General features: G+C 43.1%; 1 protein-coding gene across 6 annotated transcripts in view; it reads right to left on the bottom strand.

The window, feature by feature from the left end:
- The window catches only part of PCYT1B (phosphate cytidylyltransferase 1, choline, beta), an 89,032-nt gene that overhangs the window by 6,819 nt on the left and 55,186 nt on the right, over positions 1-27,027 (bottom strand). For 5 of the 6 annotated variants that reach the window (XM_006769998.2, XM_006769999.2, XM_006770001.2 and 2 more), the window contains 4 exons: positions 20,957-21,108; positions 18,506-18,584; positions 12,821-12,963; positions 8,943-9,131 (listed from right to left, as the gene is read on the bottom strand). In XM_006769998.2, the coding sequence (XP_006770061.1) occupies positions 8,943-9,131; positions 12,821-12,963; positions 18,506-18,584; positions 20,957-21,108 (563 nt within the window). The remainder of the gene's footprint in view (positions 1-8,942; positions 9,132-12,820; positions 12,964-18,505; positions 18,585-20,956; positions 21,109-27,027) is intronic. The other variant, XM_006770000.2, reaches the window with a different exon arrangement.

The following is a 27,027-nucleotide window of genomic DNA, read 5'->3' as shown; positions in this document are numbered from 1 at the left end:
CTACACCCTGCTGAGTTGCCTGTTCACACTACACTCTGATTTGGCTCTGCAGGTGAGCAAATATCCTGGCTTGGACTCCTACTTGGGTGCTATAGGCAGGACCTTGGTCTGCCAAGATCAGAGGGCTGATTGTTTCAAACCCCTCCCCTTTTTCTGTAACACGAGATTCCCTGTGGGCAAGTGCTACTGATCCCCCTGTGGGGCGAGACTGGAGTGGTGGCTCCCAAGAAGTGACTACAGTGATGGGGGAGCTGGATGTCCACCCTGGGATCTCTTTTCCCACTGAAGGAACCATAGGCTCAGGGAGACCTCTTGGTATGGTGCTGCGCCAGCCTGGGGGAGGGGCAGTTGGTTAGCACACAGTCACTCCTCTACCCCTTCTAATGTGGTCTGTCTGGGTCTCTGGTACAGGGGATGCTTCAGCCTGACCCATGTGTTCTAAGCTCCTCCCAGGGGTGTCTTGCCCACAAATAGTTGTTAGTTCTTCTTGTGGGGGAGGGGGGAGCAAAATAAATAACCACTATGCTGTCATCTTGGTGATGTCACTGTCCTAAGATTTTTAAAAATTTGCAATGGCTAGTGTTGGTGAGAGTTTAATAACAAGACCACATGCATGTTACTGCTAGTGGAAGGGTAAAATAGAACCGTTGTGAGGGGTAATTTGGAAATAGGTGCAAATACTTTTTTCCTGAAGAGATCATCAGAGATGTAAGTAAATGTTTATTGTATACATGGATATTCAGTGCAGTGTCCTAACAGACAAAACTGAAAACGCCCTAGATGAGAGAAATCTTGCACAACTGAGAGGCTATACTAAGCAGCTGATGAAGATCAAGTCCTTAAAGAATATTTCATCATGTGAGAAAATGTTCCTGAGCTGTTACAAAGTGAAAATGATTTTACAACATGATCTGCATGATCCCAATTTTGTAAAAGGTTATATGAACAGGGGTGGGAGTGGCAAAAGTAAGTTTGCAGATGTTCATATGGAAAATAATATAATGATTAATAATTAATATAAGAATAAACTATGTCTTCTATACTCACAACTATAAACCTACTTTTGCATCTCATTACCATTAATATTTTTGTGGTATTGCCCCAATCTTTTTCCTGTCTATATGAACTATACCCTATACATGTAGATGGGAAAAAGATTGGGGCACTACCCCAAAAATATTAATGGTAACAACTCTGGGTGATGAGAGACTGCAGATAACTTTCGTCTCTTTGTTAAATTATTCTCAATTGGTACATTTATTTAAAAAATATAGCCTAATGGGCGTTTGCTTAAATATTGCTCCTAATCATAAGGAGCTCTTCAACAAATATGCTCTAGAAAGAAGCAAAAAGGTCACCAGAAATGACCAACGAGACAGGACCATTATAGACGGAATTCCCTTATATATCATTAAAACTTGCTAGAAAATGGAGTTTGACATTATTTAAAACTAGAGGCCTGGTGCACGAATTTGTGCATGGGTGGCATCCATCGACCTGGCCGGCGATCGGGGCTGATGGGGGCCCCTCCTGCCCAGTCCCAATTGGGCTGATTGGGGCTGGCCAGGGGGAGGGACCACGGAAGGTTGACTGGCTGTGGGAGGTTAGCAGTGGGAGCATGCTGACCACCAGGGGGCAGCTCCTGCGTCGAGCATCTGTCCCCTGGTGGTCAGTGTGCATCATAGCGACTGGTTGACCAGTCGTTCAGTTGACTGGTCATAATGGTTGCTTAGGCTTTTATATATATAGATTATACCAACATTTGTGGCAGCTGAATGTCACACGCATTTTAGTCTCCTTTTATTCTTTATTTTCAAATAGTTCTGTAATGAACACATATTTTATCATCATAAAAAAAGCAATAACTGTAGGGAGAAAGAGAGAAGACAGAGGCAAGATTAGGCTGAAGGACATTGCTATAATGACATGAGAAAATGTTAAGACCTCAGGTACATCATCAGTTCCCCCTGCACTGATTTTCCTTTTATTTTTTTTATATATTTTTATTGATTTCAGAGGAAGGGAGAAGGAGAGAGAGAGAGAAACATTAATGATGAGAGTCATTAATTGGCTGCCAACACACCTCCTACTGGGGATCGAGCCTACAACCCGGGTATATGACCTGACTGGAATCGAACCTGGGACCATTCAGTCCACAGGCTGATGCTCTATCCACTGAGCCAAACCAGCTAGGGCTAGCCCATTACTTTTTAGAATCTCAAAACTCCTCTAGCAGATATAATAGAGATGCTTGATGATCGCTAAGATCCTTTCCAGATGTAAAACTCCACAATTCTACAAATACACCAATTATTCACCTTCCATTAAAGGTATTGGTAACTCCCCCAAAAGACCCAACTCCTCTCAAAATTAAACAAAAAAAATGCTATAGATGAAGCCCATTTATAAGACAAAAATCAAATACCAAAAGGAGAGGGTGGCCTATTATTAACAGCAACATTTAAAAAAAATCCTTGAACTTCTAGCATGCACTTTAAAATATGTGTTTTTATTACTGTAATCTTTAAGTGTATTTTTAGTGGCAGCCATTAGCCCTCCTGCTGTTAATGGATTATCAGCATTTCCATTAGAAGCCCACTTTCTAGGGAAATCTACGACTTGTCTATTACGGTTTGACTTAAGCTCATAACTGAGAATATTCTGCCTAAGGGGATGAAATCACTTGAATCCTTAATGATAAACAATGGTGTCGCACTTCATAAAATGTGATATCCTTGCAAAAGAACTCTGGGTCTCTATTTGCAAGCTCTCTGATCTGTTACTGGTGCCTTTTGAAGGGTGGTTCCCCTACAAAGAAGCTGAACTGAATCAGGTCAGGAGACAGTTTGTAATGAGCTTCCTGGGAAGAAAAGCACTTTAGAAATATAACAAATAATGAAGACCTGGCATGGCATTTTCAAAGAGAAAAGGTATTTTAATTCAGTCTTTTACTGTATCAAGAGGTTTCCATTTATAAAGATTTCTCCCAAGAAAATAATAGCATTTATAGTCCTGTCCATATGAAAGTATTTTTCCCCTCCTACAAAGTTTTCCCTTTTAAGAAATTCTTAACATCCACCAAGGCACTAAATGTCATCACAGATGTCTTTAAAGATTTCAGTATTTCAGATATATTCTGACATATCTGCCCAAAAAGAAGCAAAAATATCCTAGTTATCCTATCTGGTTTGGACCTCAGGGAAACAACAGAACTCAAGGAGAGAGTTTCAGTTGTGGATAAACAACTAAGGCTTACAGTATCTGATACCTGCCTGCCAGGCACTGTTAAAGGGCTGTATGTATAAAACAACTTATTCCTGCCTGGCCTGTGTTGCTCAGTGGTTACATGTCGACCTGTGAACCAGGAAGTCATGGTTCAATTCCCAGTCAGGGCACATGCCAGGGTTGCACATGCCTGGGTTGCGGGCTTGATCCCCAGTGTGGGGCGTGCAGGAAGCAGCCAATCAGTGATTCTAATCATTGATGTTTCTCTCTCTCTCACCCAAGGCTACCCAGCCAGGAAGTGAGCCCCTTGTCATGATCAGTGCTATGTAATCAGCCACTTACATAGTAAGAAGCTTCCCATGATTATTCATGTTTTACTTATGCATTTGTTGGAAGACAATTTTTAAAACCACTGTCAAAAAGACTCAAATGGGGTATCTAATTCAAATCCACAAACTAAAATTTATATTTCTTTTCTGAAGATAAAAACAGTCTTAAAAATTAGCAGTGCCATTAGATGCCTATTATAAAAATATTAAAAATCAAGTACTAGTGAGGATAGAGGGAAATTAGAACCCTGTGTATTATGGTGAGAATGTAAAATGGTGCAGCCACTGTGGAAAACAGCATGGCAGTTCCTAAAACAAAACAAAACAAAAACAACAACACAGAAACCTAGAATTACCATATGATATAGCAATTCCACTTAATTGAAAGCAGGGACTTAAGCAGATATTTGTATATCCATAGGTATATCAGTACTATTCACAATAGCCAAAAGGTGGACACAATTCAGAAGTCTACCAATGAATGAAGGGATAAACAAAATGTGGTAGATACGAATAATATCCCATTATATATGTCTATACACACACACACATACACACACACCACACACATACATACACACACATACACACACACACACACCACACACACGGATTTGATTTTTGGTTTTGTTTTTGTTTTGCTAGCATGGTATATTTTCATGACAGAAGTTGAAAAGAAACATTTTGTTTATTACAAAGTATTATGGAGGGTTTTCCTGACATGAAAAGTCTGAAAATTGAGCATTCATTCTCTCAACAAATATTTCCTGATAGCACACTATGTATGGTTCAGGTATTAATCTCAGCCTTAAGGATACAGGAAACAATAGAGGGGGGAAAAAGTCTATGCTCACATTTATTTTTTTAATTGAAGCATAATTGACATATTTTAGTTTCGGGCGTATAACATGATTCAATATTTGTATATATTGTGAAATGATCACCACAATAAGGCTAGTTAACATCCATCACCACACATAGTTACACAATTTTTTGATGAGAGCTTTTATGATCTACTCTCTTAGCAACTTTTAAGTATGCAGTACAGTATTACATACAGTCACCATGCTGTACATTGCATCCCCAAGGCTTACTTATTTTATAAGTGGAAATTTGTACCTTTGATTCCCTTCACTCATTTTATCCACCCCTCCACCCCCTGCATCTAGCAACCACCAATGGACCTCCCATCATATAAATCTGTTTTTTCTAAAACACAACGTCAGCCTTTTTTTTTTTTTTAAGGTAATCTCATATGTCAGATGGCAAAGGCCTGTTTGGTTGGCCAACTGATTAAATTGAGGCAGAGGGAGTTTGTAGTCCAGGATGAACTAGAAATCTGCACTTGGCTTAAGGTCATTGCCTCCTGGTGCTCCAAAGAAAGGGTCTACATTCACATGGTAAAATAGAATAGACCCACTTTCACTTCAAACCAGAAATGATTCTCTGTGTTCAGTCAATGAAGAAATATAGTGGCAGATCATTCAAAATAATGTTTTTAAAAAAACAGCACATGTGATTGGGGCACTAATGTTTAAATAGAATGTGTCTGCTCTGGATTCAGATATTTCAAACAAAGAACAACTTTCATTAGGAAGGCCCTACAGCAAAACCTAACTGTGAAAGCTGATTCAGCCTACCTCAGTCCTGGCTGCTTGTCACTTAATACCTCAGAAGTGAATGGTGTTGCCTCCACCATGGCAACAAAGCTTCAAAATTGAACTTCTTTAAAGCCCCTCCCTTGATAGTATCTTTCAAAGAGACACCCCCTCGCTTTGTCGCTCTGCTTGGGTTACAGGCTGTCTTTTGGGAATGTCAAGAGGTTACAAGAATCGAGCACATACAGTCATGTATCACTTAACGACAAGGATGCATTCTGAGAAATGTCATAGGCAATTTCATCATTGTGTAGACATCACAGAATGCACTTACACAAACCTAGATGGTGTAGCCTACTACACCTAGGCCCTATGGGATAGCCCAGGGGTGGGGAACCGTTTTTCTGCCAAGGGCCATTTGGATATTTATAACATCATTTGCAGGCCACACAAAATTATCAACTTAAAAATGAGCCTGCTCTATTTGGTTGAACATTTAATTAACTCACCCCTAATGCCTTGGCAGGGCCAGGCCAAATGATTTCTCAGGCCTTATATGGCCCACGGGCTGTCCGTTCCCCACCCCTGGTATAGCTTATTTCTCCTAGGCTACAGGCCAGTACAGCACGTTACGACAAAACGCCAGAGTAAAACGAGTTCAAGAGGAAATAATGTAATCAAGAGACCCAGTAGACATCAGATGTATGAAGCTGCTGCTGGTGTAACACAGCATATGTCTATAACAAATTTTATGAATAGAACGACTATAAACTACTGACAAAAATATAGTATAGCAAATATATAAACCAGTAACATAGTCCTGTCAAGTATGGTGTACTGTACTTAATTGTATGTGCTATGCTTTAATGGGACTGGCAGCACCGTAGGTTTGTTTATACTAGCATTGCCACAAACTCATGAGTAGTGTGCTACACTACAACTAGAAGCCTGGTGCACAAATTCGTGCATGGGTGGGGTCCCTTGGCCTGGCCAGTGATCAGGGCCAATCTGGGCCATCTCACCCAGTCCCAATGGGCCCCAATTGGGGCCTGCCGGCTCGGGGGAGGGACTGTGAGAGGTTGGCTGGCCTCAGGAGGTTGGCCGTAAGAGCACACTGACCACCAAGGGCAGCTCCTGCGTTAAGCATCTGCCCCCTGGTGGTCGGTGCATTTCATAGCGACCGGTGGTTCGGTTGTTTGGTTGCTTAGGCTTTTATATATATAAATGGCTATGACATCACTAGGTGATAGGAATTTTTCAGCTCCATTATAATCTTATGAGACCACCATCATATACGTGGTCCAACTTTGACTGAAACATCTTTATGTGGTGCATGACTATACTTAAATAAATAAGGTGGTAGGTGATGAGATTGAAAAATGATATCTTGGGCTCTGATAATCCACCAATGAGACAATAAATGGGAATAGATAGTCTATTCTAGTGATTGAGAAGCTGATTGCTTGCTCAAATTGCGGTAGCCACCTGCCAAGATAGCCCCACCACCTCCTGGTATTCATATCCTTGTGATTGTCCTCCCCAAATATACCAGGATTAGTCTGTGAGGGCCAATCAAACCATGTCTGCCTGCTAAATTTGATCCATCAAAGATCAAGTTGGAACCAAGCTTTGTATCCAGAACTATATCTATTTGTATATATTGATCATATAGAGCAATATAGATCGATGTAGATATGGAAGATTTGAGTCATGCCATATCCTTTGCAAATGCCGGAAGGCTCTATGAATTTTGTAACTTAAATCCTTCTATTTCCTGCCTTTTCAAGTTTGGGTTATTTGTATCAGTACTGTATTTTCAGATAATGTGGGTCCTCTATTTTAAGAAATGAGTTCCAGTCCTAAATTCACAAATAAAGAATTATTATAGTAATAGCATATTCATGAAAAGCAAATTACTTATCTTGGCGTTTAACATCCTTGTAACTATTCCTGTACTTTTAATGTCAACAGAAAAAAAGTAATGTCTAAGTCTGGCTGATACAGTAAATTAATGTTAATAACAGTTTTGACACTAATAGCAAGTGTTAAAAAGAAAAACCTCCCGCCTTTAAGCTGGGTTTCATTTCTTAAAAATCACCTCAGCTCGCTGTCACCAGACCCCCCGCTCCAGAACAATTCCAGCTACTATTCACCTTCATTGGGAGCCTGAAATGACTAGGGTCTACACAGTTTCTATGAAATGATATTCCTTCCCTGCCTTTGCTCACTCCATATGGAGAAAACACCCACTCCCTTGAGTTACAACACCAGAGCTTCTCAGCAGACACATTTCTGAGTCCCTATAAGCACATGAATACCTACATGGTTTCATTAACAATCCACTAGCTGTTTCTTCAGCATTTGAAGATTAGTTGTGAAACTGAGAACCATTAAATTACACACCAGGTTAATAGGGAACTTCAGACTTTATGTTATAGAGACCATGGAACACCAGAGAACAGGGTCTGCACTTCGTCCTCATGTTGGTCCCCAGTACTGTGCACACACAAGGACATTCATACTGTCCCATGGATTCAACTGACCTAAGTGAAAATGTTAACATGCCCGAGGGAGAAGAAAAAGGAACCCAGCCCCTGGCTCCTCCACTCTTGCCATCTCTTTCTAGCCGTCAACAAGGGTTAAAGCGGCCCCTTGCAGACTCAGCCAACAGGACATGGTTGGCCTGCGATATCCCCCCTCTATAATCACTTAGAAACCAGTAGGCTTTCAGCAAAGTGTCTCTTCCCATTTCTCAAACGTTGTTCTTTTTCTATTACTAATTGAGTGTTTTACTTTTAGATAATCCTCTAATGAACCAGCTCAAATGAGCAGAGAGGCAGGAGTGACAACCCATCAATAAAATAATTAAAGCGAAGTGGATTTTGTTAGAGACTTCTCATGTCATAATAGGAAATCTAGGCTACTTAAAATCAGGGAAATTAAATGGAATCATTTATTTTTGTTTTAAAAGGAAGTTAGCTGTAAAAGTATCTCTTTCAAAGAACCCTCATTAACTCTGCTGACAATGTTGGTTATTTATTCTGGAAGTGCACATACAACAGAAAATACCAAGGGAGTTCAAGGTGGTTTCCAGAATTTTCTTTTCCCTTCTCATATGTTTCATTCAGAATTTTCTGTAGAATTTAGGCAAGAGACCCTTGACAGTTTCTGTTTTAAGATTCAGATTGTGGCATCAGTCCCCAAAGACTTTTGTGCCAACATACACATGCTATGGAAAAAACAGGAGGGGAAAAAAGAAGAAACAGGGAAATCAGGGCATGATGGGTATAGTTGCAGGGCCAAATCTTACCTCTTCTCTCTCTTCCAACCAATGAAAGAGGAGAGTTTCTGGTAACAAAATCTGGCCAAGGCAGCTGTTTCATTCGCACCCTCCTCCCCTGGTTGATCCAAGAGCCAGTTAGCCTTGTCTTACAAGTTCCATGATGCCACTGACTCAGTTCACCTTTATCGTCAAGCTTTGTATCATCTCCCACTGAGAACCTGAGATGAGCTACAGAACCAGCCTCTGCAGTAATTGCATTCAATGACTACCAAATGGCTTTAAGCTCTGGACAAGAGCTGGCTTTGGGTACTATTGGGTACTATATTGAGGGGTTAAGCAGGAACTAAATAAGGAAGTGACATGAACTTGAAGTCACTCAGGCTGACTGATGCCCAAAGTGGAGGCCACATATTGGACTGAGATAAGGGACACCCTTGACAGTTACGTGAAAAAGAAGATACACTGAAAACACCCGTCATCATGGGGCCAAGTGAAATAATTACATACCCATGCTCCATCTGGCCCAAACAGTTCTAAGAAGTTGCCAATGAATTCCCTTGACTTCTCTTCCCACTTTTGAATTAGATCATGACTCTTTTCTTCCACTCTGTTAACAAATTCCTTCGATCTTTCCTCCACATTCTTAACCTTTTCTTTCATCTTGTCTACCTGGTTTTGAAAGCGGTATTTCTTCTCCTGGTCAAAAAGTAGAGGAGGGGAAAAATGGATTTATCGGAGAGGGCATGAGAGAGGTCAGTCATTCACATTAATGGTTTTATTTTCTTTCAACTTGTGTTCTTAATCTGAAGAGTCCGGATGTTACTATTTCCCAAGAGCTGGATTGATGGGAAGGTACATCTCTTATTAGAAAAGTCACTTGTCACCCTCGCCAGTTTGGTTCAGTGGATAGAGCATTGGCCTGAAGACTGAAGGGTCCCGGGTTAGATTCCAGTCAAGGGCATGTACCTTGGTTGCAGGCTCCTCCCTGGCCCAGGCCCTAATGGGGGCACGTGCAAGAGGCAACCAATCAATGTGTTTCTCTCACATGGATATTTCTCTCTGTCTCTCCCTCTCTCTAAAAATCAATGGAAAAATATCGTCAGTTGAGGATTGAAAAAAAAAGAAAGAAAAAGAAAAGGCACTTATCATTAGTCTTGTTGGATATGTACAAGTGAAGTACAACTGGTTTTAACAGTCTCTTTTTTGTAAATGTCTTAGTTGAATTCGATTATATAAGAGAATAACCAAAAAATATATATTTGCTCATTATTATGGGTAGATAATGGGCAAATACACCCTCCCCAATTCTGCTGGGACTTAGCCAAAAGGATAAATGTACATAGAATTGCCCCTCAGAGGCTTCCTGAATCTTCTGTTTCACTGAGACATTGTTAAAACCAATATGGGTTGAAAAAGTAGGTCATTTGCTGGGCCTTAGAATCCACGTGTTATGCTAAACTTTTCATTGTAACGGTATTTTCCATGAAGCTAATTGAACTGCATTGCTTTTCTTGGTGGTGAAGAAATCTCTTATCCTAGATCAACCGAAGGACTTGTATGCATGCATATAAGCATAACCAATGGACATAAGACACTGGGGGTAGGGAGGCCAGGGGATTGTCAAGGGCGGCGGGGGGCGGGGGGAGGACACATATGTAATACCCTTTGTAATACTTTAAGCAAAAAAAAAATCTCTTATCCTGATAGCTTCTTTTGACTGGGGCTTTGTTTTTCTTATAGCTTTTATGCAGCAGTGCTAATATCTGTATGCCTGGAAGGCATTGTATGTTAGGCAAATCACAAAAATCACATGGCACTTCTAAGCCTCAGTTTCCTCATCTGTGAAATGGGATCATTATCCCTACCCTAGAGGGTCGCTGCAACAATTAGATAAATTAATGCAAGAATGTGCTTTGGCACAGCCTGGCATTTAGTAAAAGCTCAATGTGCGTTGTCTGTTTCATTGCTACTAAGTGGCTAGGCATTTAATCCTGTTACCTGATGACAGTGATATGAAAACCATGAAAATAACATGAGACAGAGGGTCCTCCCCTCCATGAAATCATCATACATTTTCTCCTAAATAGGTAGTAAGCTTTATCGTTTTTCTTCACTACACGGGACTGCGGTTCATTTCAGATTTCAGATTTTCTCGAGGCACCTGGACGATTGCAAAACTGGATCAGGATTCCCTGATTTAGACTTTCCAAACTTCACTGAAGCTTCAGGGTGGGGTGTGAGCTATATGTGCTGCCACTCAGCTTTTTTAAAATAAATAAATAAATAAATAAATATACTTGCTATATATATGTGTGTATATATATGTATTTATACATATATATATTTGTTATATATATTTCAGGAAGGAAGGGAGAGGAAGAGAGGAACAGAAATATCAGTGATGAGAGAGAATCATTGATTGGCTGCCTCCTGCACACCCGACACTGCGGATTGAGCCCACAACCTGGTCATGTGCCCTGACCGGGAATCAAACCATGATCTTCTGGTTCATAGGTTGATGCTCAACCACTGAGCCATGTCAGCTGGGCCACTCAGCTATTTTTACTATATGGTTATTATAATGGCTCTCAGGGGCAGCACAGAGCAGTAGAATGAGCACTGGATCGGGAGTCACAAGGCTGGGAGGCTGCTGCACCTCCACCTCTACTTTGTTGAGGGGCCTTGGCCAGGTATCCTCTGAGCTCAGCTTTCCTCATTCCTACATGGAGGGACTTGGACAGGGTGACTGACCCTCGGCAGGTTCCGGCCACCTCTGGGGTCCCGTGACTCATCTACACGCCCCTCCAACACATTTGACTCTCTCTCCAGGCTGCAGCCAGGTTTGTTGTCACAGAAAGGGCATGAGAGCATCCATGCCGACTGCACAGCTCCCTGAGCTCAGGGGCTTAGCCACAGGCCGCCTAAAGAGCGTGAGCGAGAACTTTTGGAAATGGCTCGACATGCTTGGATGGTTGACTGAATTCAGTTTAAAAGATCACTTTAATGTCTTTAAATAACCAGGGCTTAATTCTCTATGAGACACCAAATAATCACGTTGACAGAATTCTTTACAGCCACGTATTCTGGTGCCACTTGAAGCTGACATTTTCCACTTTGTTGCCCGGCTTGCATGAAGCCACAGAGCCTGGCCCACCAGCACCCCCCCCCGCCCCGCCCCCGTCTCGTGGGGACAACTAATAATTCCTGATTTACAATTAATGAGCCCTACCTCATTGTGAAGGGAGCAGTGACCAATCTGTGTAAGCTACTGACTAATTATGGCTGTGCGTAATTCTAAGCATCTAGTTTTATAGAAAAATCCCTCTTTGAAAATACAGTATTTTGGGGGGTTGAAATTCTGGATGGATGGAGAGTTCTTTTAATCAACTACCTGGGCTCCTCGGAGTCTAGGCAAATACAGTTGTCCAGACTCGCTACCATCACCTCCAGCAACTGGGCTGCCCTCTTTGCTTTTTAACAGTTTGTTTTGCTTGTTTTAAAGATTGTTTTAACAGCTACTCTATTATTAAGCTAACAGCAGCTCTGTGGGAACAACATGGCAGAAATACCCGAGGAAGCCAAAGACTTTAGGCTTTATTTAAGGAGCTGTAATTTCTCTGGACAAGAAAAAACTGTTTTTAAGGTGTCTGGTGAGCATCTGTGAGGTCTTAATAAAATGATAATTTAAAAATGTTAGAACAAGAAAGCGTTTTCTCTGGGTTTAGCTTTCCATCCCCTCTGCCCTCCTTCCTTCCCTCTGAGCAGAAGAGAACTATTTTTGTTGTTGTTGTTAATCCTCACCCGGGAATATTTTTCCATTGATTTTTAGAGAGAGTGAAGGGAGGGGGAGAGACAGAGAGAGAAACATTGATGTGAGAGAGACGCATCGATTGATTGCCTTCTGCCTGGCCCCTGACCGGAGCTGGGGATGGAGCCTGCAACTGAGGTACGTGCCCTTGACCAGAATCGAACCCGGGACCCTTCAGTCCAAGGGCCCACCCTCTATCCTTTGAGCCAAACCGGCTAGGACCAGAAGAAAACTCTTGCTTTTCATGAGAGCAGATCTCCCAGAAACCGTTGGCCAGGTCTGAGAACTCTAAAGAGGAATATTAAGGGGAGGGGAGGGGAGGGAAGTGAGGCAGTTCCTTTATAAAATGTGGAGCTCACTACCTGTGTGCCTTGGTTGACTTATGTTACCCCTTTGAACATTGGTTTCTCCACCTATAACATGGGGATGATAATACATCCTTGGGTTGTTATGTGGATTGAATGAGACCATAAATGTAAAACACCAAGAACACGGAGTGGCATATAGTAAGTGCTCAATAAACGGCGACAGTGGTGTGATTTGGTGGTCTTCAGAGGGTACGAAGTGGCACACTTACATTTATGAAGCTGACATTCAGTTCCTTTGCTGTGTACCCTCTCTGGAGGTTACGACGGGCATACACATCATAGTCTCGGACAATTCTGGTGATGATATCTGATGTTGAGATGCCTTCTGTTCTCTGCGTTGGAACGAACATTCCTGTTCAGATAGGAAAGGGGAGATGACGAGAAAAAAGTAAGAGGGACTTGGTTAACCCATCTTCTTTAATCCTTCTTTGCAGAGAAAAGTTGTAGCTCCTGCTGTGTCATTGAGGTTTTCACATCTGACCCAGCTGACTCTTCCAAGGCTCAGTTCTGCATGCTCCTGTTCTCCCATTAACACTGAGTGTTCATCATCCTGGACCTGGACGCACCATGCACTCACCCAGCTCCTAGCATTTGCTCATGCCCAGCCCTTCCTTTCTGCCTCGAATCCTCCTTCCCTGCTCACACCAGCCACAGCATTCCTCATCCTGCCACGTCCAGTTGCCAGGTTATGCCTCTGGGAAGTCTTTACTAACACTCCTGGGCAGAATCCTCAACATTTAGGACATGCAATGAGAATGGTGCCCCCTGCGACTGCATAGAGCATCTTCCACTAACAAAAGTATTTTCAATGTCTGATTTCTTGTAGAAAGAGAACATTCTGAAAGCACCTATTATGCCTTGACTGTCTTTGCATCCTCAGCACCAAGATCAGTGCCCCTGTGTCTAGCACAGCGGTCCTCAACCTGTGGGTCGCAACCCCTTTGGGGGTTGAACGACCCTTTCACTGGAGTCGCCTAAGACCATCGGAAAACACATATGTAATTACATATTGTTTTTGTGATTAATCACTATGCTTTAATTATGTTCAATTTGTAACAATGAAATTGGGAGTCACCACAACATGAGGAACTGTATTAAAGAGTTGTGGTATTAGGAAGGTTGAGAACCACTGGTCTAGCACATGGAAGGTGCTCAAGAAATGCAAATTAAATGAGTAAATGAAGAGAGAATAAAACTGAATCCATGAATTAGTCAAATCATGGCAACTCCCCTTCTTCCCCAAGGAAGTCTGTGTCACGTTATACTGAAAGAAAAGAAGAAAAAGTGTTTTATTTTTGTTTTCTCTGATCTAAAAACATGTTTGTGGGGTGCTAGATGATTTTATCTCCCTAAGACTCTTCTACTCTGGATGGTGATATCCCCACTCAAAGACCCTTTCATTTAGAATACGTGGGACTGAGTAAAAAAAAAAAAAAGCAGAGGATGCCAAACTACAATAGAACTTCCTTAAAGTCCTCAGATATACATGGGTATACCAATACAGGGCTAAAAAGAGATCACAAATGTTATCAAAGACAAGAAGCTGGTTTGTGCTTACAGGTGTCAACTGAAATGCTGTGTTGGCAATTGAGATCTTTCTACCTGGTATGATTATGGCTACTCAATCAGAGACATCAAGCCATGGGACGGCATGATGGAAAGAGTCTAGGGAACATGATGCTGGCTTCTTGGTTTGTAGATTTGGGCAAGTTTATCAAGCCTCAGGAGGCAAGTTACTTAACCTCAGTCTCCAAAGCTGAGAAACAAGGTGGCTAGATAAGATGACCTTGGGCTCATCCATGCCACTTCCCTCTCCCTCACTCCTTATACCCAATTTCCTTCTAATCATCAATCTACTTCGTAAATGTCTCCCCAACTGATGCAATTGTCTCCATTCTCCAATTCTAAACCAATCTAATGCCATCTTTTGCAAAGATTACAGCGAGAGCCTCAATACCACTCTTCAGCGATGCCATTTTTTTGGTCCTCTCAGTTAACTCTCCCTATAGCAAGATCACAGGGCAGTCTTTCAAAATGCAAGTCATGTGCCTACCCAACAGCCTTCACTGGCTTTCCTCTGTATTTAATATATTTTTATTGATTTCAGAGAGGAAGGGAGAGGGAGAGGTAGAAACATCAATGATGAGAGAGAATCATTGATCGGCTGCCTCCTGTATGCCCCACACTGGGGATCGAGCCTGCAACCCGGGCATGTGCCCTGACCAGGAATCAAACCATGACCTCCTGGTTCATAGGTTGATGCTCAACCACTGAGCTATGCTGGCTGGGCTACTGTCTTCTGTATTTATATTCAAAACCTTAACCTGGCCCTGCAGCAGCTTGCATTTTCTCTTCCCTGTGCTTTTCTCCAGTCTCACCTCAGATGCTCTCCACCTCCTTCACTCCCTAAGCCAAGTCCTTGTGCTACACAGGGGCACGGGTACCATTTTAATTGTAGTCCATGGCACTGGGCAACAGTCTGGCACTGCCTTGGTCCAGCCACACTGAACTTCAGTGTCCTGAAAGGGCTGGCCCCCTCTCTTTACTCTGCCACAAACACACTCCACCTGGTTAACTCTTGGTCATCCACTGGGTTTCACCTTTAGCGTCACTTCCTCAAGGAAATCTCTCAACCTCTGACTGGATCTTCCTGTTCGTTATTTCCCTACCAAGGTCCAACTAACTGCTCTTCTCCTTCAGTTATTCCAAGGTCTTTATAAAACAACTTGTTCAATAACTGCCTTCCCGACTTGACTATAAGCTACATGAGGAAAGGAACTGCTCGTGTCTCATTCTCTTCTATAGTCTCAGCACCAGGTGACAATTGAGCACTTATAGGGACATTTGGTGAATGAGTGGCTAGATGAATATTGATCCCTAAATGCCTTTCCAATTCCAGTTTTCTCTGAATCTATCAAGTGGGGGAGGGGTAAATTTTCTAGTCTTCTGGCCCCTCCCAAGGTGTCCCTTCGGAGCTTTCTTTGGAGATCATCTGCATATTGGCAGTATCAGCAGCAGGGTGGCACTGCTGATGTTAAAGACAACACATCCGGTTTCTAATATTCTGTAGCTCAGAAGACAGAGTTGGGGTTCCCACTAGACCAAAAACGTCCTTTATCTCCTTCTAAAAAGGAGGACTCCAGAAAACCAAACGGAAGGCAGAGGATGCAAACATCTAAATGCGTGGGTATAAACAACACTCAAGTGACCCAGCTGTGCAGGGTGCTTTGGTGGATGGGGAACTCTGAGCTGTCCCAAAGCAGGAAAGGGGGGACCTGAAATAACACCTTGGTGGGAGCAGCAGGGAGCCTTCCGGTGAGAAAGAAGGATGTGCCATCTTTCCGCAGACAGCTATTTCACTCTACCCCTACCTGCTGAAATGTTAAGAGGATTCTCTGGCTATTCATGGACTTTAACAAATCACTTCGACACTGGTGACATGAGCTCACCCTTTCTTTAAAGCCACAGGGTGAGGCCTCTGTGGCTGAGTAACTAAAAGTTGGCTTTGGGGAGAGATTTGCTTTGTCTGGTTGGGAGGTAGGTCTCTGAAAGAAGCCAAGCCCTCTGCTGCTATAATGAGGCACCCGGCTTCCTCCACATCCTAATTATTGCTCTGCTAAAAATATTCAGTAATGAGTATGATCAGAGAACCTTTTTTATCATGCTTTTCAGAATTGCAGCATTTGGTTATGGAGCTATTTTAAGAAGCAGCAAAGCACATGTTAATGAAGGGAACTTTCAACAGTAGTAGGCAATATTAGAATGATGATGATGTGGACCTTACAGTCTACTTCATTTAAGCCCCATCTTTTAATCCAGCTTTGCAGCAGGATTTTGACACGTAGCTTTGATAAGCAGAGTAGAGTACTGTAAACTTTAATTCATGCCCTTGATACCTCTGGCTTCATTTAACGTGATTTCTGACATGCAAAGTATACCTCAAGTATAAAAGCCAAATGTGGAGGCTTAGGCCATTTCTGAGCATCTTTCTCCCACGATGAATATGCCGGCCTCCTCTACCTGGACCCTAAACAGATCTCTGCTGTGGGTCTTCATTGGTGAGGACTCAACAGAGCAGATCAGTGGATCACAAGAATGGGTCCCTGTGCATATGAAAAATCACACATAGGCTTATGCCTGTGCTCCCAGGGCAAGTAAAATACCATCTCACTATTCAACTTGGAGGTGAAAATTGTGGTGAATTAAACATGAGCACAGTTCCCATCCTCTGAAATCTGGGCTGGCCTTAGTGACTTGCTTATAACAAACTGGCTGTGGTATCAATCAGCGGTCACCAACTGGTGGTCCGTGGACCACTGGTGATCTGTGAGGTCCGAAAGGTTGGCATCCGCTGGTATAAATGACACTAGGTGACTTCCAGGGCTAGGGCAGAAAAATTTGGTGGCTTCTATCAAGATGGCAAGCCCTCCGGATGCCTCCTCTTAGGACGCACACTCTTAGAACCCAGCCACCATGCTCTGAGAAGCCCATAGGACCCAGGAGGGCCATGTGTAGGTGCTCCAAGGTCAAGCCCAACTGAACTCCCTGTGGGCAGCCAGCACCTGTTGCCAGCAACAGTTGGGCCTTTAGATAACTGCAGCCCCAGCCAACATCTGAAAACAGTCGTTTGAGACACCCAGCCAAACCCTCCACTCTTTTAAGTCACTAAAGTGGGGCGAGGCGGGGGGGTTAATTTCTAATGCAGCAATACGGTGCTGAGTAGCATAGAGTTAGAAAAACGTTGGAGCTGTTCCTACACCTAAACAGCTAGAGTTGAGGTTTGACTCCCTAAAATCGGGAAAGCAACTTTTCTTAGCCCACTAGCGGTCATCCACCCAGAAGGAAAACCACCACTGAGTGCTTGTCCCTACTCTGGACAGTAGCTGAGGAACTGTCACCCTGGGATATGTTGGTTCCATTAATCCTGGGGGTGATCCGGGGTGAACCAGAATCCCTGGTCTGGATTCTCGCTACTCTAGGGGAGATCTATAGACCTGCAGCTTCTAACAACCTGGGGGCTCATTGGAAATGGGGATCTTGGGTCCCACCAGGCCCACTGAATCCAAACCTGCACTTTGAAAGGACCCTGAAGGGATCTGTAGGCACAGTCCCAGTTGACAGGCACGGGTCTCTATTGGGTCCTTCAGAGCAGTGTTAGAAAAGGAGCAGCTGGCTCACAACTCAGATCTTACAAAGACTAAACTGATGTAATTGATGCCCCAGTCAGTTCCTCCCCCTCCCAGACATGTTCCACAGCACCCTTGCAAGTCCGACGTGTATGGGGCTTCCTTTCTTAGAACTCCTTACAAACAAGATCAGGATTTGAAAACATCAGACCTCCCATTCTTACCTAATGCGTTTATAATTATTCAAAGTGTGTGCATACAACTTTTTTGAGACATCCTATATTTTACTGGAATCTACAAAAACTTATCCATGCTTTCTATCCTCTGCATGTGGTACTCTGAGGATATTATTATCATGTGACAAGATGATATACGGCAGGACTGGACTTGGCAGACAATGAGTCCAGATTGTTAATTAGCCAGTTATCTGTCGTCTTCTGGAACTTTCTTGGGAGTGTAAAATAATTTCATTGTGAGGACTTCATTGTGAATGAGGAAAATGATTGCCCTTTAAACCACAGGGTCCTGTGAGTTTGGTCTGATGAAGCCTTAAACCGGAAGTTGAGTACTTTGGGGCTCAGGTTAATCCCTATATAAATACCTAATTGGGGTCTGCACCATTTAGCACATGTGAACAGAGGCTTGAAAAGGCTACTTGGGAGACCTCTGAAATTCCAACTGGTGTGTCTATACTGGAGACCTAGGGCAGACGCCGCACTAAACCTGATTATTGTGCCACAGTAGACAGGGGAGCCCAGAACTCCTCACCTGCTTCCTTTATGTGCTTGTAAACATCATCTGAGCCAGCAGATGAGTACGGAATGTCATCATGGGCCACAAAGTCAATCTGTTAGAGAGAGAAGAGTGATGTCACCACTGGGGTAGATGTGCATGTCTGCAATTTGAAAATGCCTTTTTGAAATAAAGCAGCTGGAATAAAGCAGTTGAAATAAGCAGTTTATAATGTGGCTTGGAATCCTGGACTGAAAGGTATTTCCAACCATCTCCATGTCTGTGAGAGAATGGGAACTAGATTGGTTTCTCTCCTGTGCTGGTCCCCCTTTCTCCTACCGCTGACAGTAGGTTTTCTTGGCCTCTTGTTTTTCTGCCTCTAAACTTTGTCCTTTAGAGAATTCATTCATTCTTCACACTTGAGTCACCACTGCTATGATGAGGAACCCAAGTCTCCATTTCCTGCCCCATTGATGGCAATAGGCACTCACACTTAAGTGCCATCTTATACGGTATTATAGAAATGAATTTAGTCTGATGAATGAATTTTATCTCTTTTCTCATTTGATTTTTCATAACCACCTTGTGAGGTAAGTAGGGTGCATATTATTATTTCAGTTGGGACATAAGGCTGCTGAATCTGGAAAACTTATTAGATTTGCCCAAAGTCACCCTTTTCTCTTTTGCTACCCCTCACTGTCTCTTTAAAATCCATCTACCTGGAATTTCATTCATCCTGAAAACTGGTGCCCCCTTCTAAGGGCACCTCCATTTTTCCAGTTCACCTAGGCCCCAAACACCTTGGAAGTGGCCTGCCTCACTTCCTCTCTGTTGCTACTACACTAATCCAGGGTCGGGTCACCTGATTATTGATCTCAATTTGTACCTGATCTTCCTCACTACAGGCTCCTGTCCAAGTCATTCCTCTGTCACCTGAGGGATCTTCCTTAAACAGAATTTTCTCTGTGTCATCCTTGTGCCTGCTGACTCCACTAGTTCTGTTTCCTCCTACATCAAGTAAAACCTCCTTACCTACCTTTCAAAGCCCTTTATAACACACCTACACTCCACCTTGAGAGGTAGTTTGGAATAGCAGTTTAATTTGCATGGATGTGATTCTTGCCCCACCACTTACTAGCTACCTAACTTATAAATTGGTGGTAAAGATTAAATCAGGATTTCTCAAACTCGGTACCAGTGACATTTTAACCTAATCACTCTTTTTGGTGGAGTGTCTGTCCTGTGCACTGTAGGATGCTTAGTAGCACCCTATCATTTACCCACTAGATGCCAGTAGCACCCCTCTTGTTTAAATGTTTAAAAATAATAACTGGCACACAGACTCAATGTTAGTTATTATTATTCTTAGTACTCAAACTTAGTTCCTCCTCCTGTCCAATATATAATAATAACAAGAACAAGAACAACAACTTCTCAGGGTAGCCATGAAATTGAGTACAATTTGTGTAAGAGCAAAGGACTTAGCACAGGGCTGGGCACATAGTGAATACTCAGAAAGTGGCAGCCATCATCACCATCATGAGCACTTCCATAATGCCTAGCACAAGTTGAATATACAATAGATGCTTAATAAAAATGTGTTAGTGATTGCTGGAAGTAAATTATATTGTAGTTCTTCCTTTTTCTTTTTATTCTTGCTGGGACATTGTCTCCTCTGCTATTACCGATGCACATTTATCAGTGTTCTCTATTCTCTTCTGCATGGTGAATTTAAAAATAGACAAGAAAACTCTTAGAACTGCTTAATCTTATTTTTTTGTGCTGCTTATAAAAGGAAAGAATAGCTCCTAATGTGGGTCTGGTAGGGAGATACAAAGCACATAATTTGATGCAAATCAAACGAATTTTTCATGTTTTCAACTAATACAGATCTTGTATCAGTAGGAGTCTCGGGGTCACAAAATCATAGATATAAAGTTCGTTCCCTAACGGCTGACCCCTGCCCTTCTGGATAAGATGTGTGTTCATTTGTTCCATGAAAAATGCTGCCTGGGAATCTATAAGCACAAATAATGACAGTGGTGATGGTGACGATAATGACATTTTTGGAGCTCTTGCTATGAGCCAGCCACTGTTCCAAGGGTTTCACTTAGGTGAGCCAGCCACTGTTCCAAGGGTTTCACTTAGATGAGCTCATTGGAGCCTCAAAACAGCCCCAGGAGGAAAGCACTAATATCATCCCATTTTACAGTTTAGGTGAGTTCAATATTTTGCTCAAGGTTAGGAAGGGATAGAGGCTGGAGTTGGACCTGTTGGGGGTCTAGCTCCAGAGCCCACACTGAAGAAGTGAGAGGCTATCAGTCCCCAGGATCGGGCAGGAGAGAGGGGCTCCATCAAGTGACACCAAATGGCAGTTCCTGAAGTCCCCTCTTTTAGGAATTGGTAGAGTCTTTGGGCTTTCTGGGCATTGGCTGCAGAGCCAGGTGCCTTGATTGTGCTACTTAGAGAACAGGGGAGAGTAAGTACCTTGTGTTTTTCCAAAAACTCTGGTGTGAGTGTCCATGGAGCATCTCTGATGACTTCGTCCACATAGCGACAGTGTCTGAGAGCCTCGTATCGCTCTGCTTCATTCATCACGGTAAAACCTTTGAATTTGTGGGTAAGGTCGTCACTGCAAACTGAAACAGGCAAGTGCATTAAATGCTGTTAGCTGGCCAAAGCGGTACCTACATGGCTTCTTTAGCAAGACAAAAGGAGCTCAGTCTGGCTAGGTGCTTTGCATAATCGAACTCTGTTTTCTACGGAACAAAGGCTCAGGAAAGGGAAGCAAGCTGAAATGCAGCAGCAATCAGAATTTCATTTCAGTGCTAATTACAACTGCATTCTCCGCGGTGGCTTTTATTAAAATTATTCTCCACACTACTAATGTGACTTTCATTTGCTTTTTATTTCCCTAGCCTATCCTTCAGTGAAAATTACTATTTAGAAATAAAATGATCAAATGGAGAGACAGAGAAGGGAGAGAGAGGAGAGGCATCAAGAGGCCTGAAGTATAGAAGGTTTGAATAATCAGTTCCAATTCCTTTATTAGATCACTGTACATAGTAACCCAAGTGTGACTCACGTGCGTGTACACGTGCCTACGTGCACAGCATATTTCTGTTTTCTGGATTGAGGACCAGTCCTGACACATCCAGCCACACAATCAAGAGGAGGAAGTCATGAAATACCAAGTCTGCTCTAACAGAGTTCATCCTTCCCACATCTTTATCCTCTCGAGATCTCGGGTTCCGTTTGAACCCTCAAATGGGAATAGTAATACCTCCACTATCGGCCTTAGAATGGAGTTGTTGGGGATTTACATAAAAGTGCTTCAAAACAAACAGCACAATAAATACTATTCATTATCCTATGCAGAATATCTTTTTTGTTGGCAAAGGCAGCTTTCCGGAGCTTTACTACACGTCAGGGAAAAATGTCATTGTGGATACAGTCCCTGCTGCAGTGGTCAGATTACCCCAACTGCTTCTTAAGATGAGGGGTTTTTTTTCCCCTTAAGGTAATATGAACACACAATAAATTTACAAATTTTCAGTGTATGTGACATGTTTTAAAAACAAAAATGTTAGCCCTGGATGGGAGGCTCCGTTGGTTGGAGCATTGTCCCATACACCAAAAGGGTGCACGTTTGATTTCCAGGCAGGACACATACCTAGGTTGCAGGTTTGATCCCTGGTCTGGGCAGGTATAGGAGGCAAGCAATCGATGTTTTCAATCTCTCTCTCTCCTTTCCTCTCTCTAAAATTGATAAAAGATATTCTTGAGTCAGGATTTTAAAAAATGCAATCACTTTCTTGGAACCAAATTATGATCCATATTCGGACCAAATCTGGCGACAGAGCTGGTACAGCTTTTGGCCATGCCTGGGATCCTTGGAAAAGCTCCTGTTGCAGCCCTCAGATACTCCACATCCAAACCCTCAGCAAAACTGCTGGCTGTGCCTTCACAGTGCGGCTAGAAGTCATGTTGTTCTTACCACCTTCACTGCTCCCTTCCCGGCCCATTCCCCACCTCTCCTATAGGTTCCTGCAGTGGCCTCCTAACTGGTCTCTTGCACACCTCCTGTTCTCATCAGCCACAATGATCCTGTTAAAATTCGTTAAACTCTGTCATTCATTTCCAGGCTCAGAACTCTCCCCATTTCCCCCAGAGTAAAAGCTAAACTCCTCCAGTGGCCTACAGGCTCCTCCTCCAAGAGCCACAGCTCCACCCACTCCATGCCTCTTTGCATCTTTTATTTCATCCCAGCCCCTGACTTCGTGGCTGTTTCCTGAAGCCACTGGAATACTCTTCTTTAGGTGAGGGCTTCACATTTTCTGTTCCCCAAACCTGGACAGCTCTGTTCCAATTATCCATAGGGCTCACTCCCTGTCCTCCCTCAAGTCTTCCCCGACCATCCTATTCTAAACTGTGACCCCACCACTGCCACGGGGCAGTCCCAATCCCCTCCCCAGTTTACTTCTTGCCATAGAGCTTGTCATCATATAATTGTCTTATTTAATTTTGTTTATGGTTGGTGTTCTTCTACTAAAATATAAGCTCCCTGGAAACAGGGACTTTTTTGTCTCTTTCATTTTCTGATGACCCATAGTAGGCTCATAACAAATATTTGTTGAATGAATTAACAGTGCCTGATATATATAGATTAGAGGCCTGCTGCACAAGATTCGTGCACTGGAGGCGGGAGGTGGAGGGGGGTGTTCCCTCAACCCAGCCTGCACCCTCTCACAGTCCGGGAACCCTCTGGGGATGTCCGCCTGCTGGCTTAGACCCAATTCCCAGACAGTGAGACATCCCTCTCGCAGTCCAGGGCTCTCACAATCCAGGACCCCCTCACTCCTTACCACCCACCTGCAGCAGAGGCAGGAGAGGCTCCCACCACTGCCGCAGTGCTTGCCAGCTGTGAGCCCGGCTTCTGACTGAGCTGTGTTCCCCCTGTGGGAATGCATTGACCACCAGGGGGCAGCTCCTGCATTGAGCATCTGCCCCCTGGTGGTCAGTGTGTGTCATAGCGATGGGTCATTCCACCATTTGGTCGATTTGCATATTAGGGTTTTATTATATAGGATGCTCAATAAATGTTTACTATGATTTAAAATAATAGATGTATATCTGCAGGCACATTTAAACACCATACATCCAAGTAAGAGGCCAGTGGGTCTCTAGATACACACATGTATGCCTATATATCTCCTATACATATTTCCTTAGATGCTGCATAGACATATATAGAACACAATAGAGAAAACAGTATAGTGGTGGTTTATATTACTGTAACACCATCGGCCACATGGCTGACTTGAAAACCTTGATTACTATCAGAACTATCTAAAGACATTGTTAAATATAAAGATGAGTGGGCCCCACATCCCATGATTTTGACTCAGGGGGTGCTATGGTCTGAATGTGTCCTCCCCAAATTACTCCCAAAGGTAATGATATGGGAGGTGGACCCTTCAGGGGTACAAAGGTCATGAGGGTGGATTAGTGTCTTATAAAAAAGGCTCCAGAGAGCTCCTTAGAACCTTCTACCATGTAAGAAAACAAGAAGGTGCCATCTATGAATCAGGAAGAGGCCCCTCACCAGAAGGAGACCATGTCAGCACCTTGATCTTAGGCTCCCCAGGCTCCAGGACTGTGAGAAATAAAGTTCCGTTGTTGTTAAGCTACCCAGTCTGTGGTATCTTGTTGTAGCAGCCTGAACGAACTAAGACGGTGGGTCTGGAGTGGGGTCCAGGCAGCTCCATTTTTCACAAGTTTCAGGGAAAATTCTGATGCATAAAACATTTGAAAGTCCCTGAAATATATTATGAACATCTTGAGTAAAGAGCCCAGCCTGTTTTTTAATCACCCATCACGCCCAGCTGTCGTGGGGTGGGGCGGGGGACAAGGAGTAGGGCCATAATGACTATGTTATGTGTATCGATTCACTGACTGTGTTAGCTTTTGATTCCCTAAATAGGAATCATTTATGAGCCAAGCTATACAATTTAAAAATTGATCTAAGACTTTAAATGTTCTTTTAGGACTTGACTAAAATACTACCTCAGGAATCATATTGAGCAGAAATGGATTTCAGATCCATCAATTTTCTATTTTAAAGAACACAAAACTAGCCCTAGCCAGTTTAGCTCAGTGCATAAAGCATTGGCCTGCGGACTGAAGGGTCCTAGGGTTTGATTCCCATCAAGGGCACCTACCTCAATTGCAGGCTCCATCCCCAACCCTGTTGGAGGCAACCAATCGATGTGTCTCTCTCATATAGATGTTTCTCTCTTTGTCTTCCCCCGCCTCTTCCACTCTCTAAATATCAATGCAAAAATATCCTCGGGTGAGTATTAATAACAACAGCAAAAAAGAACATAAAGCTAGGCTGGGTTATATCCCACCCCCCTTTTGAACTCCACCTGAGCAATTTGGTATAACTTCTAGATGGCCGAGGTAATGGCCTCCTGACCAAGCATAGAGAAAACAAACATCCTGTTTATGCCAATACAGGGTCCTATTTTCATACCCCACAAGTGACCTCAAGAAGCAGCTGAACACGCTGACCAGTTATTGTCTAAACATTAATTACACCCAGAGCAGCACTGTTGTTCTTGAGTCTTGGCAAATGCACTCCTACAACCAGATGGAGAACTCGGAGCCATGGTGTTCCATGGATGAATGCACTGAGCCTATCTGGGAGCTCACTGTACTCAAAATATTACCAGTACCCCTACACTTATTGGGTGATCACTTCATAAGATACATTAATGTCTAATCACTAATTGAAGTATAATTGAAAAATATATATTTTTGAAAAAAAGTTTTAAATTAAAAAATATATATTACCAGTACCTCTCCGGAGAAAAAAATATAACATAGGGGTTGGACTTTGGATTTGGTTTGGGTTCTAATGCCGGCTCTGTTGTCCCTGGTAAAGTTATTCAAACTCTTTAAGTCTCTGTTGTCTGTCTTTAAAACATGGCAAAGTTTTGAGAATTAAATTTGATCATCTGTATGAGCTCAGTAACGTTTGCCATTTCTTTATTTATTTTTAAATATATTTGTATTGATTTCAGAGAAGAAAGGAGAGGGAGAGATAGAAACATCAATGATGAGAGAGAATCATTGATCCGTTGCCTCCTGTACACCCCACACTGGGGATCGAGCCCACAACCTGGGCATGTGCCCTTGACCGGGAATCAAATTGTGACCTCTTGGTCCATAGGTTGACGCTCAACCATTGAGCCACACCAGCCGGGCTGTCATTTATTAATAGTAGTAGAAATATAGGACCACTGATGGCAATATTCATTTGTGTTTTGGGCTCTGTCTTTGCCCTGTTCCCACTCCAAGCAGGTCTCCAGCTTCGTGTAACAGCTCCCCCCCCCACACACACAAAAGTTGTGAATTTTTTTAGAAAACAAGGATCAGACTGACTTTCCTACCAGTCAGGCAAAATGCAGTCTCCGAGGAATATTTCATTTCAATTAAAATACCATAGAGCACAAACCCACATTTATGGGGCAATGTTTGTGTCTGCTATAGTCTGAATAGCACTGGGTTTATTATTGTCTCTTATTCCCCTCCTGTGAGGCAGAAATGGGGATTTGGTGACTCAAATCCTTAAACAATTAAAACAAACCAACAAGCTCTCCAATATAAATGTTAATTTCTTGTTTTTAAATGACTGGTTTTAAATTAAAATGGAGAAAACAGCTTTACAACTGGACAGTTTTGATTCACTAAAATAATACCAGCAAGGTAAGCTTGCATAAAACCATTTTTCTATGTATTAGGTAGATCTGCTGTGTCTCCCAGTGTTGGCAGGGTGGCCTTATGTTGTAGGTGTCCAGTGGGACTGAGTAGTGCAGGCCCTTTGATCCTCTAGCTGGGTGCTCCGGGAATGTCCCTTGTGTGGGTTAGGTGGGCCCTCCTGTTGTAACTGAGTCTTGATTTCTATTGGCCTGTTCATGTGTGGGATTGACCCTCAGGCTGGCTGGCTGTGAGGCTCAACCCTGACCACACTGTGTAAGCTGCTGTGTTGCTACTGACTACACTCAGTGGAATTTGTCTCAGCAGGGTCTGGTGCTTGCCAAGATCTCCCATTGGATATACTGTGTGCAGAGCTTATTGGATCCTGCTCTGATGTTATCTGAAGCTGGCCACTGGGTGTGTTGGTTTCTGGGGCCTCTTGGGAGGGACTCTGGTGCAGGCCAATGCAAGACACTGCCTGTGACCGGTCCTTGGCAACCTGTTTGGAACTACAAGTGATCCACAGTTTGTGCTGCCTCTGGCTTGGCCTGGGTGCATGGAGGAAGGACCAAGCTGCACACTACGGCTAGCTTTTATCAGCACAGGGCCCAGGGCACCCCAAAGCCCCCCAAGATCCACCTCCAACTGTCGGCTGCCTGTTAAGCTCAGGCATTGAAAGAACCTCTGGCTGTATTCCTCAGCAGGGCATAAGCTCCATGGGGTGAGTAAATTGCTTTCAAGTAAGAGTAAGGGTTATAATTAAGAGTCATGTGATAAGTCTTGGTAAAGCCTTTTTG

The sequence above is a fragment of the Myotis davidii genome, unplaced genomic scaffold, assembly GCF_000327345.1.
Source record: "Myotis davidii unplaced genomic scaffold, ASM32734v1 scaffold1124, whole genome shotgun sequence".
Lineage (NCBI taxonomy): Eukaryota > Metazoa > Chordata > Mammalia > Chiroptera > Vespertilionidae > Myotis > Myotis davidii.
The sequence above is the reverse complement of the archived record's forward strand: the minus strand, read 5'-3'. Positions and strand labels throughout refer to the sequence as shown.